We start from the raw sequence: 15452 nt of genomic DNA, 5'->3' as shown, positions 1-15452 counted from the left end.
GAGCCGGTGTGAGATCTGGGAGGGACAGACTGCTCTCGCCTGCCTCGCCGACCACTCGCACTCTGCAGCCTGAGGGTCCGGGGGTATTTCACTGAGGCTGACTTACCCCTTCTGTGGCGGGGCCCAGCACCATACCAGGCCCTGACGCCAGCCTGGGGGAGACTGGGCTGGTGCCAGAGATGAGCCACCCAATGGCAATGCGGGCCAGTGCAAACGCCCTGCATTGAGACGTGGTAGGAGCTGAAGTGGGGACAGAATTACGGGTGTGAGGGCCTCCCTGGAGAGGAAACTGCTGAAAAGGGCTCCAAACTGGAGCAGAACTTCAGGACTGCATGGGTTAGAACAGTGGGAGCCAGGATGCCTGGGTTCTCTTCCTGGCTCTGGCTTCCAGTGGTCACAAGGGGGCCTGACAGCCATGCAAGGCTGCCCCATGTCACCCTGAGACACCACAGCAGGGTCTCCATGGAAATGGGAGGCAGGTGTTAGTGGGTGCCCCAGTGGTATATGTGAAGAGGGGCAGCAGCTGGGGTCCCAAGCATCTTACAGGGGCAAACCCTGCCACTGAAGCATGGGAGAGCCAGGGTGGAATTTGCACTGTGGTCTCAGCCCTACCCTCTCCCCCCTCTCATCCGAGAGGATCCATTTAACACATTAGTCCAACCCAGTGGTGAAAGTAACATTTGTACAGCTACTGTCCCTGCCACTCGAGCACCATGGCGGGTACGTGACAGACACTCTGGGGAGGCAGGGTGTGTGCAGGCTGTAGCCACATGCCAAGCTGGCCCAGGGGCTGAGGCAGGGGCCGACTGGTGGATGGAAGACAGCAGCTGCTGGATTTGGAGGCCTAGTTCCTTTGGAAAATGTTTCTGCTAGCATGGCTGGGCTGAGGAGAGACACGTCCAGCCCCAGAGGCCCATGGCTCTGATAACCAGGGACTGGGCATGGGCTGGAAAGAAAGAGGCAGCTGCAGAAACTGAAGCCAGGGGTCTGCAGCAGCAGATCTGGTATCAGAACAGTCTCATGGCCCATGTGAGTTGCCTCCCCACAGGGTGGGAGCTGGTGTTTCCCACTGAGCAGCTGCCATGCTTGGGCAATAGACTCATAGGATACATCTAAACTACATGGCTCCATCAACGGAGCCATGTAGATTTGTTTTTTTGGCAAAGGGAAATGAAGCCGCGATTTAAATAATCGCGGCTTCATTTAAATTTATATGGCTGCCGCGCTGAGCCAACAAACAGCTGATCAGCTGTTTGTCGGCTCAGTGCACTAGTCTGGACGTTCCCCTGCCGACATGAAAGCCTTTTATCGACATCCCCTGTAAACCTCATCCTACGAGGCATAAGGGGGATGTCGATAAAAGGCTTTCAGGTCAGCACGTAGCATCTAGACTAGCGCGCTGAGCCAACAAACAGCTGATCAGCTGTTTGTCGGCTCAGCACGGCAGCCATGTAAATTTAAATGAAGCCACGATTATTTAAATCGCGGCTTCATTTCCCTTTGCCTATCTGTCTAATCTACATGCCTCCATTGATGGAGGCATGTAGTCTAGACACACCCATAGGGGCCCCATCCTGCGAGCAGCTGGTCCAATGGCCCGGTTGACCCTGGTCTCAGGATGCTCCCAATTTCTGCTCTGCTGAGGGGGAAGGAGTGAAGATGCTGGTTTATTCTCTGCCTTATGCACTGGATTTCCCGGCATGAGCATGGGCCCTACAGCTGGGACAGGGGGAACCGAAACCAATTGCATGTCTCTGGCCCTAGTGAAAAGCCAATGGGTTGTGGGAACCCCATGCTGGAGCTGTAAGCTGGTGGCTTTGTTGGTTACAGCCCAAGCCCAGCCCCTCTCCCAGCTTGTGAGGAGTGACCCATGGCCCTGCCCGACCCGGAACACAGACACAACTTGAGCTTCTGTGTCTGGTTTATTGCTTTGGGGTTGGGGAATGGTGGAGCCAGGTTCTCCCCCTCCCACTCACTCCCTTATGAAATCCGCAGCAGATGATGCCCAGGGGCCAGTCCCAGGCAACCGTGCCAGTGCTGGGCAGGGAAAGCAAGATGGTACCTACATGGCCAGCATCAAGAGCTGGTTTGGCAAAGTGGGAGGTACTGTGCTTTGTTGATTCAGTTTCTGGGCACTCAGAAGAGTGGGCGGAGCCTCCCTCAGGCCTCTCAAATTAGGTTTTTTTGTGTTTTTTTTTTAAATGTCATTAAAAGTCGGTGCCCCTGGGTCACTGCACCCAGTTGACTCTGTGATGACATTATTTCCAGGGGCAGCCTTTATCTGTGACATTTAGGTCTGCGCACAGCCAAGTCCATGGTTGGCTTCACTTCCTGACATACCCTGACCAAATGGGTTGTACCTACTAACATCACTTCCTGCTGTGTCCAACCCCGAACACTCACAGCCCCACTGGCCCCTTCCACTGGCTGTACCTGTTCCCATCCTACCCCTCAATTCTTGGGGGACAGCCTCATCCCCCCTTGAGCAGAGTCAGAAAATCCAGCAGGGCAGCAGCAGGACTTCTAGGTTCTCTCCCCCTGCTCATCAGCCAGAAGCAGCCCTGGGGTTGGCAGCAGGACTCCTGGGTTCTCCCCCGCCTGCTCATCAGCCAGGAGAAGCCCTGGGGTTGGCAGCAGGACTCCTGGGTTCTCTGCCCCTCAGTCCACCGCCACCACATCCTCCAGCTCACGATACTGGATGAGGAAGTAGGGGTAGCACTGGTCGTTGTCGAAGACTACGTAGATCTGGGGGTCACTCAAGTTGTCCACGCAAGAGTCATAGAGGTTGCTGGCTGGGTCACCAGCATCCAGGGGTGGGGGCCGGCGCAGAGCCGCCTGCCCCTGGGCCCAGCGCCCCACCAGCACCTTACAGAGGAAGACGTGGCGCAGGCCGGCCTCCGAGGGGGGTGCGTAGCGGTGGGAGTAACTGGCACGCCGGGCAAAGTAGCTGCCCTGCCCATAGATAGCGGCATGTTTCCCTGACAGGCGAGGGTCCAGGTTGTGTTTGCAGATGGCCGGCACTGCGCCCGCTGACGTGCCATGGAAAAGGTGACGCTCATTCCGCCTCTGCTGCTCTGGAGACATCTGCCGGCTCATGTGGCTCTGCTTCCTGGAAGGGAGTGGAGAGACACAGGATGCTTGGGTCCTCTCCTGGCTCCAGGAGGAGAGTGGGGGCTAGTGGTCACAGCCAAGCACCTTTTCCTTCGTCCCTGTCCCACAGGCAGGGGGTGGGCACCCAGGAGATGTCTGGGAGGAGGCATCAGGAGTAGGGAGTGCTGAGTGGGTGCAGGTTGGGGGCCAAAGGGCAGGTGCTGAGTGTAGGGGATAGGGCTGGTAGGATGTGGGAGGTGTGGGGAGATGCAGGGATAGGAGGGAGTGGATAGCGCAGGGGCCTGGGAAAGAGGCTAGGAGCTGTGGAGGGATCAGGAGCATGCAGGTTCCTGGGGACAGTGTTGGAGGGCCTGGGGGAATGCCGGGCTAGGGACTGTGGGGGCACAGGCTGTGGGGACAGGGATAGGAGGGTGGGGGTGCAGGCTGGAGTTCCAGGGGGACGCAGAGCCAGGGGCACTCACCGCTTGTATTTGTCCCACAGAAAGGGGTTCTGCACCCGCCACACCTGCAACAGGCGGTACCGTGCCTCGGGCAGGCTCTTGTGGAAGAGGCCGTAGATGAGGCGGAAGCCACGGTCTTCGATCGACATGGGCACCTTGTGCCAGTCCTGCTCCGGGGTGAGCGGCACCCAGGTCTCAGGGTAGGGCTGTGCCACGGGTGGCCCTGGGGCCGGTGGAGGAGGCAGGTACAGGCTGCCGGAGAGGGTCCTGCAGGGGCAAAGGCAGAGGGTGAGGGGGCTGTGAGCACAGCTGGGAGCAGCAGCAGGATGGGGGCACGGGGCGGTTACCGTAGCTCTGGCAGCAGCAAGGCAGGGGCGCGGAAGACAGGGCGGGCCTGCAGGGGACGCAGGGTGCCAGTGGCCAAGTTGCGCTGGTAGCCAGCCTGCAGGTGCAGCTGGTAGCTGTGCTCAGCTGTGCTGCACAGCACCTCCTGCTGACCGCTCTGCAGCGCTGCCTCGATGTGCTCCGTGAAGGGCTGGGGAGAGAGGAAGGGTCAGCAGCCCTCGTCCCTCTCCAAGCAGAGGAGAGAACCCAGGTGTCCAGGCTCCTGGCCTGCCCTGCTCCAACCACCGGTCCCCACTCCCCTCTCAGAGCCTGGGAGAAAACCCAGGAGTCCTGGCTCCCAGCCCCCTCAGCTCTAGGCCCTGGCTCACCGTGCTGTAGGGCTCCCAGCTGCCAAGCCCCTGCCAGTAGTACTGCAGTGTGGTGCTGAAGGGGGTGCCACTTGCGGCCGAGGTGCTGAGGCGACGGATCCGGGTGAAGTGGGGGCTGTTCTGCACCTGCATGGTCACCAGGTCGATATCGAAGGCGACGTCCCTGCCGGGCCAGGGAGATGGGGTCACTGGGGTAGGGAGTGGCCCCATCCCCAAGGGTAGGGAGACATGGCTCAGATTCCCATTCACTGCCCCCCAACCCACCAGCTCCCCTGTCCCCCCAAACGCCGCCCCACTGCCCCATCCCACCAACCCCCTGTGCCCCTAAACACTGCTCCACTGCCCCCATCCCACCAACCCCCTGTGCCCCTAAACACCGCCCCACTGTCCCGTCCCACCAACCCCCTGTGCCCCTAAACACCGCCCCACTGCCCCGTCCCACCAACCCCCTGTGCCCCTAAACACCGCCCCACTGCCCCGTCCCACCAACCCCCTGTGCCCCTAAACACCGCCCCACTGCCCCGTCCCACCAACCCCCTGTGCCCCTAAACACCGCCCCACTGCCCCGTCCCACCAACCCCCTGTGCCCCTAAACACCGCCCCACTGCCCCGTCCCACCAACCCCCTGTGCCCCTAAACACCGCCCCACTGCCCCGTCCCACCAACCCCCTGTGCCCCTAAACACCACCGCCCCACTGCCCCGTCCCACCAACCCCCTGTGCCCCTAAACACTGCTCCACTGCCCCGTCCCACCAACCCCCTGTGCCCCTAAACACCGCCCCACTGCCCCATCCCACCAACCCCCTGTGCCCCTAAACACTGCTCCACTGCCCCCATCCCACCAACCCCCTGTGCCCCTAAACACCGCCCCACTGCCCCGTCCCACCAACCCCCTGTGCCCCTAAATACTGCTCCACTGCCCCCAACCCACCAGCCCTGTGTCCCCAAACACCGCCACACTGCCCATCCTGCCAACCCCCTGCCCCCCAAACACCACCCCACTGCCTCCGTCCTGCCAAGGTCCTGTGCCCACAAACACTGCCCCTATCCCGCCAACCCTCTGTGCCCCCAAACACCGCTTCACTGCCCCTATCCCGCCAACCCTCTGTGCCCCCAAACACCGTCCCACTGCCCCCATCCGCCAACCCCGTGCCCCCAAATACTGCCCCACTGCCTCCATCCCCCCAACATACCAGCCTTCTATACATCCATACATTGTCACACTGCCCCCCATTCCCTCCAGCCTCCGAAACACTGCCCCACTATCCCTCTGTACCCCAAAACCACCAACACCTCCCACTTCCAGAACATGCACAAATACCATTGTCCTTTTAGATGACCCTTAGGCTGTGCCCATGACCTGCCCCCCCTCCTGTGCCCCAATGGACACAAGGCTTCCACCCCTGGCTGACCACTTATGCCCCCTATCCAGCACCTTCTCCCCCCTCCAACCCATGCCCCCAACCCACCATGGGTATGTCTACACTACCCCACTAGTTCGAACTAGCGGGGTAATGTAGGCATACCGCACTTGCAAATGAAGCCCGGGATTTGAATTTCCCGGGCTTCATTTGCATAAGCGGGGAGCTGCCATTTTTAAATCCCGGCTAGTTCGAACCCCGTGCCGCGCGGCTACACGCGGCACAGAGTAGCTAGTTCGGATTAGGCTTCCTAATCCAAACTAGCTGTACTCCTCGTGGAATGAGGAGTACAGCTAGTTCGGATTAGGAAGCCTAATCCGAACTAGCTACTCCGTGCCGCGTGTAGCCGCGCGGCACGGGGTTCGAACGAGCGGGGATTTAAAAATGGCGGCTCCCCGCTTATGCAAATGAAGCCCGGGAAATTCAAATCCCGGGCTTCATTTGCAAGTGCGGTATGACTACATTACCCCGCTAGTTCGAACTAGTGGGGTAGTGTAGACATACCCCATGTGATTCCCTATGTCCACCACTCCAGATCTCCTGTTGCCCCAACCCCATCAATGACCCCCCCAGCCCTGACACCCATCAAGGTCACATTGGGGCATTAAACAAACAATCCAGATGAAAAACTTTCACTTTGTCATAGAAACAACCTCCCCCCACAACCCGGCCCTCCCAACAGCAATTTACTGGGAGGAGAGATTGGCTGACTAGGGCCCCCCATCCTCCTACTTTAACCCACCAGCCCCCCACTCCCAGCTCTAAGGAGAAAACCCAGGAGTCCTGGCTCCCAGCCTGGCCCGACCCCCAGCAAACTCACTGGTACGAGGCCCGCACACGGGTGCGCTCGGGGTCACTGTAAAACCGCTCCAGCGTCTCGTGGGCGTCAGGCCCCACGCTCCGCCAGCCAGTGCTCTCCCTCAGCTGCCAGTGGTAGGGCAGGAGGGTGTGGTGCTGGGGGCAGCTGGTGCCAGAGAAGCAGCAGCCCAGAAGGAAGCGGGGGCAGATGTCCACCCCATCCTCGGGGTGCGTGTGGTACTCCAACTGGGCCACGATCTCCAGGAGGTGGTCCAAGGTCAGCTCTTCACACCCAGGCCCGGGCTCCTGGGCCGGCTCCGGAGCCACCTCCACCTCCCCCAGCGCCAGCTCCACTATCTCCCCATAGGGGTCGCTGGTGGGGGTGGCTGGAGCTGTGGGGGGTGAGCCAGGGGCTCTGGGGACACTGCCCAGCTCTGGGGGATGGTGCTGGAGCCGCCACATGTGAGCCTTGTTTCGCAGGATGATGGGGCAGATGCGGCGGAGCGCCTTCCGGCGGGAGTGTTTGAGCTGGGTGGGCGGTGGAGCTGTAGGGGCACCATTGCTGGCCGCCATGGGGCGCTGCGACACAGCCTGATCCTCAAGGGGAGAGCTGGAAAACAGGCAGAGAATGACCAAGAGTTAGTGCTGGGGGTCAGAACCCAGGAGTCCTGGCTCCCAGTCCCCTCCCCCCGCTCTAACCACCAGTCCCTGCTCCCCTCCCAGAGCTGGGGAGAGAACCCAGGAGTCCCGACTCCCAGTGTACCTGGTGCTCTACACTTCACAAAATAGACAGCCACCCTACAGCAGCTGGGGGAGGATGCCTGATGGAGGAACCCTGGGTCAGCGCCAGTGCCCGAAGGGGAGCAGCTGGATTGGCTGGGGACATGGCCTTTCAGATGTGAAAAAAACAGGAAATAGAGGCAGGGAGTGTTATCAGGTGGGGGGAGAGGAAGAACCTGTGACATATTAAGTCATTCAAGCATCAGCAGTGCTGCAGGACCTGAGCCAGGGCCCGATGGGCACAGGCCAGCTTATGCAGCTCCCGCCCTGCTGGCTCAAGAAGAATTGGCCTGGGGAACTCCCTCTCACAGTTGACATGCATCTGATGAAGTGGGTCATTGCCCACGAAAGCTTATGCTCCAATAAATCTGTTAGTCTCTAAGGTGCCACAGGACTTCTCATTATTTATGCAGATTCAGACTAACATGGCTACCACTCTGATCCCTGCCACAAAGATCTAGAGGCTAGGACCCAGAGAGGGGTCAGACAAGGACTGGGGTTGCAAAAATAACCAGAGCCCTCCTCTTGTCCACAGCTGGAAAGAGAACCAAAAGTTTTGGTTTCTAGCTGGTCGCCAGCACAGCCAGGATGCTGGGATAGATGGGTCTGATCCAGTGTGATGACTCCCCACATCTCTGGGCTAATGATGGTCTGTTTGAGGTGTGCAAAGGGTTAGGTTTCGGAACTGACGTCTAGAGCTGGGGTAAATCCTGTCTTTTAGGAAGCCAAGGCTGCCCCAGCCTTTAATCAACCTCCCTTCTAGGAAACAAGAGTGGGATGGTATAAAGACAATTTGTGAGCAATCCCCATCTGCACACCCCTTTGTGTGCGTGATTGAAGTGCACACCCTCCTCTCCTCATCCTCATGCCATTGGAAACTTGCCCCACCCTGGCAGAAAAAGGCCGATTTGGGGACACCAAAATTGGTTGTGAATGTGTGGTGATTTCACCTTGCTGTTCACGTGGGGGTGGGGAGGTAGTTTTGGATTTAAAAAAAGGGGGATGTATTTCAAACATGTTTTGAAACAGACAAAATGGGAAGTTTCTTTCAATGCCAAGATTCGTGGGAACTTTTGCACTTCGCTGCTTCTGGTCTCGCCTGAAATTTGACGGTGGCTTTTCAAAAAAGCCGATGCTTTCCCCAGCCTCATGTGTGTCTTCACCTTGATTCGCTAAATAGGTTGAGGGCTGTTAAGTTTTTCCACACCCTTTTGAATCTTCTCTAATGATACCACATCTTTCATGAACTACTCTCTGTGTTGGCCTGGGCTGTGAATGAACCATGTCTCCACCAACACAGCTGTGCTAACCCAAATCCCAATGGACATAGGGCTAAGCCAGTGGTCAACAACCAGTCGATCGGAAGATCTTGGAGCCTCTGACAGGTGATCCTGACTGGTTTGGCTGGGAGGCTCTCAAGTGCCTGCACTTCAGTTGCCCTTCCCCCCACTGCCCTGCTGCTCCTGCCCAGAACCTCAGACCTGTCCCCTGGGAGCCTCCTGCATGTAGTGCGGGATGGGGAAGACAGGCAGGGGGGCCTCGGTGTTGCTCTGTCCCCCTCTCCTGTACCCCATTTTCACAGAGTGAGGAGGGTGGGTCCTCATCAAAGGGGTGGAGCAGGGGTATTTGGGTTTGAGGTAGATCCTGGACTGACAAATTGAAAAAGTGATCTTGTGCTTAAAAAGGCTGGAGACCACTGGGCTAAGCTGATGGAAAAGAAATGATATTTGCCTTGGACAGACATACCCTCTGCTGTTTCTCCGAGATCTCAGCCCTGGATATGACTCCACTGATTTCCATGTTTTTGGTGAAGGGCTGGACACCAGAACTTGGGAAGGGACACTGGTAGGTTTTAAGTGTGTGTGGGAGAAACGAATTCCCCAAAATGTTTTGTTTATGAACTGGAGTCATAAAATGCCCCCACTTCGGCACAAACAAAAAAGTTTTGTTTCAGTTTTGAATGGTTTAAAAGAAAACCCACACATTTTGGCAAGTGTTAAATTAAATGCACACACACACACAACCCAGAACAGTTCTGAATAGATCTTAATTTTTGGATTAATGTCCTGGCAATTTTTAAACATGTACAGTGCAAGATCATTGCCAAAAGCTTTTGACAAATATTGAGAGCCAATCTTTAGACACATCCAATGGAAGGAAATTCCAACCCAAACGTTGTTTCGACCCTTTCCTCTTCCCCCAAAAAAAATCATGCCAGTTTTGACTTTTTGTGAATCTTGTTTTTCAAGTGGACCACTTTGGCAAGACTGTGGCAAGCTGGCGAGACGTGTAGCTGTGCTTTTTTGCTGCATTTGGTCAGGAGGGGGGGGGGGTTCAACTTTCTCATCAGAAGTGAGATGTGATACTCATCACATCAGGGCCAAATCTCCTCCTCCGGGTGTATTAAGGACCAACCAGCCCAGGCAGCTTGTTCCCCCAGCCCTGTCCAGAATCAGCAACCCAGAGCCACCGGATGGGAGTCTGTTCCATCACTTCTGCCAGGCTTTCCCATGAAGGGAGGGACTGGGACATGGGGTGCCAAGTGAACTGACTTGGATCAGCCCAGAGAGAATAGGCCCCCACTCCGCAGCCACAAGCGAGCTCAGAACAGCCTGATCCAAGCTGCATGGGGAGGTACCCCATGCAAGAAGCTAAGAGTGTCCCAGGCTTGTGACTCAGCACTACTGGAAATGGCTGGAATGGAACCCAGGTGTCCTGGCTCCCAGCCCCCACCCTTCTGCCCTAACCACTAAACCCCACTACTCTCCCAGAACAGGGGAGAGAACCCATGAAGGGATCCTGGCAGAGGACCCAGGCCAGGCTGTCTCCACCTGGATGGCTCAGAATTGTCCCCTGCTCCCAGAGGTGGATGGGACTAGGGGTCACAGACAGTCCCAGAGCCCCAGCTGTTCTCAGTCCTGGAGATTTGTAGCAGACTGACTTGGGATCTCCACCCAAGGCATGTTTGTTATTGTAGGGTCTCTTCCTGGTTCCCTCCAGAGCAGGCCAATGGGCCATATCTCATCACCACTGCCGTGGAATTACATGAGATTTAATCCTTCCCTCTCCCCAACTGGATAATATGGGGAGGGGGAAGAAATAGCCCCAAAGCTATTCAGCTACCTGGACAGATAGCTACATGGGGGTATTTTGAGGTCTGGGGAAGGCAACAGGCCTGACGGAGGGGGTGGGGAAGCTGGGAGCAGGACTCCTGGCTTCTCTCCCAGCGCTGGGAGGGGAGTGGGGGCTAGTGGTGAGAGCTGGGGTGGGGGATGGGAGCCCGTCCTACTGAGTCATAAAGAGACCTGACCTGAAGCTCCCAGCTGCCGACAGCTCGGAAATGATTCACGTCCCAGCTGCCGAGGCCTGGCCCGGTGAAACGCGACTGGGAATGAGTCTTTGGCGCTGCCCCAAGCGGAGCGTCGTTCAGAGATACCAGCCCCGCTTCCCGGCTGCAGCCCACCGCCCCACCCCCCGCGGTCCCAGCTGGGGGCGGGGGCAGATCTCGGAAACAGGCAGATGGTTTTGCAGAAAAAGCCACCAGACTGCAAGGGGGAGGGAAACGGAAACGGTGGTGCGAGAGATCAGAGTGCACGGGGCGGGCAGCGAGCCCAGGAGTGGGGGCTCCCGCTCCCCCAGTTCCCCGGCCCAGAGCCGGGGAGAGGACCCAGGAGTCCGGGATCCCTGCACCCCGGCTTCCCTGCCACAGCCACTCTCGCAATCAACTCATCACATCTATTCTCAGCCCTGCCCCGCGGCCCACGACCTCAGCTCCCTGCAGCCAAAGTAGGGAGCTGCGCTAACTGTAGCCCTCACCCCCCCACCCCAGCCGCCCCCTCTCTGGGGGGGCCCACTCACCCCTTCTGGAGCCGGCCCCGGCTTCACAGCAGCCGGTTCTCCGCACCCCGACTCTCTCCGATCAGCATCCAACAGCAAGGGACTGGGGGGAAGGCAGGAAGTTGCTGGTTGCTTGTGTTTTGTTCCCCCCCCCTCTAAAAACCACTCCCTCGCCTCTCAGTTTCGGGATGCTACTTCCGAGCGCAACCACCAACTCTCCAAAAGCGACCCAAACAATAACAAAAAGTTCTTGTAAGTTTCATCCCTCCCTCCCCGAAGAAATGACCCAGTCTGGGGCCAGTTTCTCCTGACCCGCTGAACACTGGCTTTAACTTGTCTGATCCCCGCCCCCTGCCCCATACCACTTCCTGATCCTCCCCCCGGCCACTGCCGAGTCATGGTGAGAAATCCGAGGGCCCCTCCCAGACAGAGCTACAGATCACTCGCTCGGGCGGCGGGCAGCCAGCCAGCTTTTGCTTTCCTTTTCCCAGCCGTAGGGAGGAGGAAGAGGCAAGGTCAATTTTCCTTCTACAGAAACGTGTAGACTTAGTTCTGAGTTAGTGAGTCACTTTGGGGCAAACTCACTAGAAAGAAACTCGCCCTTTTAGAGATTCCTGGAGTCACTTTCACTAGAAAGAAATGTTCAAATTTAGGGTTAACTAGAAGACTTATCCGGCATTGCACATGGCCAGGACTGGCCCTGGGTGGAGAGGGCTGTGTTGTCCACTCGCCAGCTTCTCCCTGGCATGGCAAGGACCCATGTCCCACCTATTGGCTGCTCCCCAGAGCCAGCCTGGAGCAGTGGTGGACGCAGCCCATGCAAAACAATTACATTCCACATGCATCCTATTGTCTTGGCACAACCAAACCCTGACCTTGTTTTAAGTTAGAAGAGGAAGCTACAAACCAAATTTGGTTGTCCTAGTGCTTACCATTTGGAGGCATTTTTGAATAAACAGACTCACAGATGGATAAACACAAAGGCTACGTCTACATTGGCAAGATTTTGCGCAAATACTTTTAACGCAAGAGTTTTTGCGTTAAAGTATTTGCGCAAGAGAGCGTCTACACTTGCATGTGCCTTTGCGCAAGAGATGTGCTTTTGAGCAAAAGCATCCGTGCCAGAGTAGACGCTTTCTTGCACAAGCAAGCTCCGATGGCCATTTTAGCCATTGGGCGTTCTTGCGCATGAAATTTATGTTGCCTGTCTACACTGGCCTCTTGCTCAAGAACAGTTGTGCACAGGGGCAGATGACAATTTTGCGGGGCCCAGGGCAGCACAATTTCACGGGGCCCCCCCTTGCCCCGGCGCATGCGCGGGGCTTCTTGAAGCACGGGGCCCGGGGCGTCCGCCCCACTCGCCCTGCCCTATATCCGCCCCTGGTTGCTCAAGAGGGCTTACTCCTGAGCTGGAGCATCATAGTTCTTGCACAAGAAGCACTGATTTCACACATTAGAAAGTCAGTGTTCTTGCACAAGAACTCCCCGCCAGTGTAGACAGGTAGCATGTTTTTGCATAAAATCATGCCAATGTAGTCACGGCCACTGACAGACAGATACACAAATGCTCTATAGTAGATCTAAAACAATTGAAACCACTGCTAATTTTGTGTGTCTGTGGGTGGGTGTCAATTTCACTAGAAATAAATATGCCTGTGCAGATTTAATTAAAATAATTGAGGTGTAAACTGGTTCCTTTGAGTCAATTTCACTTAAAGCTAAATTTGTTCATTTCTTTCAAGTGAAATTGACCCATGAAATCCATTTTCATCTCAGTTATTTTAAACTGATGGACCCAACACATCAGTGATTGGCTCACTTTTGGAAAAACTACAGCTAAATTTGCTCATTTCTATCAAAATTTCAAAGACTGACATATTGGGTCCATTTCACTCACATGTACAAATGTAGATTTAGTTTAAAATAACTGAGTTGAAAACTGGTTCTGTGGCTAAATGTCACTTGAAAGAAATGAGTGAATTTTAGTTTTCATTTGCAAATACTGAAAGGATTTAGAGCATTGGCGAGCAACCTGTAGCCCATGGGCCCACTGGGGTTCTAAGTGTGACCCACGAAATAGTTTGTTTACTGTTGCCCACGTGCAGGGTCACCAGAATCCGCTGGTTTCCATCTGCATAGGTTTTTTTCCTGCTGATATGTCTAAAATGACATGCACATACAACAAGGGCACGTGAAGTGAGGGGCATGCTGACTGCTCACAACATGGACTGTGAGTGCCGGGCGCTGTCTCTCTGTGCAATCACAGTGCTGTTAGGATTCAGTTACCACATCCCACAATTTGTAGGTACACATGCACAGTGAGCAAAACCGCCCTCTCCTGGGAGACTGTCTTGGTTACAACAATCTTGTGTCCCACTCGCTAGCCTAGGTTGCCCTTTGCTGATTTAGGGTGACCACATGTCCTGATTTTATAGGGACAGTCCCGATATTTGGTTTTTTTTTCTTAAATAGACACCACTTACCCAGCACCTCTGTTCCCCATTTTTCACACTGTCTAGTCACCCAAAAGGATTGCTGATGGGAGAGGGCTGGAGCAGTGGAGCTGTGAACCCAGCAGATGTGGCCAGTATGAGCCAATTAGGTCCCAGCTGTGGATGGTATAAATAAAGGCTCCTGGAGGGGATGGTGCTCTGGGGTTGCTCCTCCATGGGGTCTGAGGGACCTGGCTGAGGCTGGGCAGCTGCCATTCCTCCCTCTGGCTGCTACCTGGGTTGCACGTGGCAAATGGCTGTGCTCTGTGCCTGTGCCTTTAAGGGGAGGCCAATTAGGGGGAGCTAACGAGTGGTGATTGCCTGTACGGAGTGTCGGAGAGGCCACCTGTGTTTTTCACTGGAGGCCAATTCTTGCGCAAGTACGCGTTTGCCAAACGTCCACACTGCGCAAGAGCGCCTGCGCAAGAGAGCTTAAGCCTGATAGAAAACAGCGTAGCTCTTGTGCAAGGAGCCGTCTCTTATCACGCCGTACTGTACATTTACTTGCGCAAGAGTGGATGGGCAGTATAGGCGCTCTGCGGATTCTTGCGCAAGAACGGCCATTCTTGCGCAAGAAGCTGCGAGTGTAGACATAGCCCTAATGTCTTGCTCACAACACTCCTTTAAATGCAACCCAGAATTGTGTTTCCTTTTTTTGCAACTGTATCACACTGGTGACTCATGTTTAACTTGTGGTCCACTATGACTCCTAAATCTCTTTCTGTAGTACTACTTCCTAGACAATCACTTCCCATTCTGTATGTGTGAAAACGATTGTTCTTTCCTAAGTGGAGCACTTTGCATTTGTCCTTATTAAACTTCATCCTGTTTACCTCAGACCATTTTTCTAGTTTGTCTAGATAATTTTGAATTCTGACCCTATTCTCCAAATCAGTTGTAACCCCTCCCACCTTGATATCATCTGTAAACTTAATGGCTACGTCTAGACTGGCATGATTTTCCGCAAATGCTTTTAACGGAAAAGTTTTCCGTTAAAAGCATTTTCGGAACAGAGCGTCTAGATTGGCATGGACGCTTTTCTGCAAAAGCACTTTTTGCGGAAAAGCGTCCGTACCAATATAGATGTATTTTTCCGCAAAAAAGCCCCGATCGCCATTTTCGCGATTGGGCCTTTTTTGCGCAAAACAAATCTGAGCTGTCTACACTGGCCCTTTTGTGCAAAAGTTTTGCGCAAAAGGACTTTTGCCCGAATGGGAGCAGCATAGAATTTCCACAAAAAGCACTGATTTCTTACAGTAGGAAGTCAGTGCTTTTGCAGAAATTCAAGCGGCCAATGTAGACAGCTGGCAATTTTTTCCGGAAAAGCGGCTGATTTTCCAGAAAAAATGGCCAGTCTAGACACAGCCAATAATTGTATTCTCTATGCCATCTTCTAAATTGTTGATGAAGATATTGAACAGAACTGGACCCAAAACAGACCCCTGAAGAACCTCACTTGTTATGCCCTTCCAGCAGGATAGTGAACCGTTAACCAATGAAGAGTTGCAGTGGGTCACTGATGCAAGGAGTGCCCAGGGTGTTGGGAGTTCCCAGAGTGGAAGGATCCCAGAGTACAGAGACGGGGAGACACCAGCCAGAAAGGGGCATTCCAGCACCAAGAAGCTAATTCCCAGAGTGACCAGCAGGAGGCGCCCCAGTGGTGAGTCATGCCCCATGACACAGGAAAAAGCTATTTTTACAGTTGAAATAATCTTAAAAATGTAAGTGGATCACAATCCCTTTGCTTGGGGTACCACGGAGTAATCTGGGTAAAAAAGTAGACTGTAACTGGAGCCCAGCAGCAAGACTGGAAATAGAACTCAGGAGTCCATCTGCACGTGCACACACACCCTTGAAGAA

The 15452-nt window shown here is 55.1% G+C and overlaps 1 protein-coding gene across 2 annotated transcripts; it reads right to left on the bottom strand.

Moving 5' to 3' along the window:
• Positions 1-1903: 1903 nt before the first annotated feature.
• Positions 1904-11452, bottom strand: LOC102451806 (protein mono-ADP-ribosyltransferase TIPARP-like). Of its 2 annotated transcripts, none has more exons than XM_006116185.4 (6): positions 11122-11452; positions 6506-7093; positions 4265-4427; positions 3899-4086; positions 3573-3818; positions 1904-3109 (listed from the first exon to the last, which is right to left on the bottom strand). In XM_006116185.4, exons 2-6 carry the CDS (start codon positions 7054-7056, stop codon positions 2659-2661), a joined length of 1599 nt encoding a protein of 532 aa, XP_006116247.2. In that variant the 5' UTR covers positions 7057-7093; positions 11122-11452; the 3' UTR covers positions 1904-2658. The 2 variants fall into 2 exon arrangements, with proteins under 2 accessions (XP_006116247.2, XP_075763416.1); XM_075907301.2 differs by lacking the exon at positions 11122-11452 and adding an exon at positions 10574-10981.
• Between the last annotated feature and the right edge of the window lie 4000 nt (positions 11453-15452).

The sequence above is a fragment of the Pelodiscus sinensis genome, chromosome 22 (assembly GCF_052426305.1).
Source record: "Pelodiscus sinensis isolate ZL-2025 chromosome 22, ASM5242630v1, whole genome shotgun sequence".
In the NCBI taxonomy this organism is placed as follows: domain Eukaryota; kingdom Metazoa; phylum Chordata; order Testudines; family Trionychidae; genus Pelodiscus; species Pelodiscus sinensis.
The sequence above is the reverse complement of the archived record's forward strand: the minus strand, read 5'-3'. Positions and strand labels throughout refer to the sequence as shown.

Bases quoted from the DNA above. Each gene is read 5' to 3' on its own strand.
- LOC102451806 (XM_006116185.4), bottom strand. From the start codon at position 7,056: ATGGCGGCCAGCAATGGTGCCCCTACAGCTCCACCGCCCACCCAGCTC. The intron at 4,087-4,264 runs GTGAGCCAGGGC...CTCTCTCCCCAG, and splicing joins GCTGGGAGCCCTACAGCACG to CCCTTCACGGAGCACATCGA. The intron at 3,110-3,572 runs GTGAGTGCCCCT...ACTCCCTTCCAG, and splicing joins CTGTGGGACAAATACAAGCG to GAAGCAGAGCCACATGAGCC.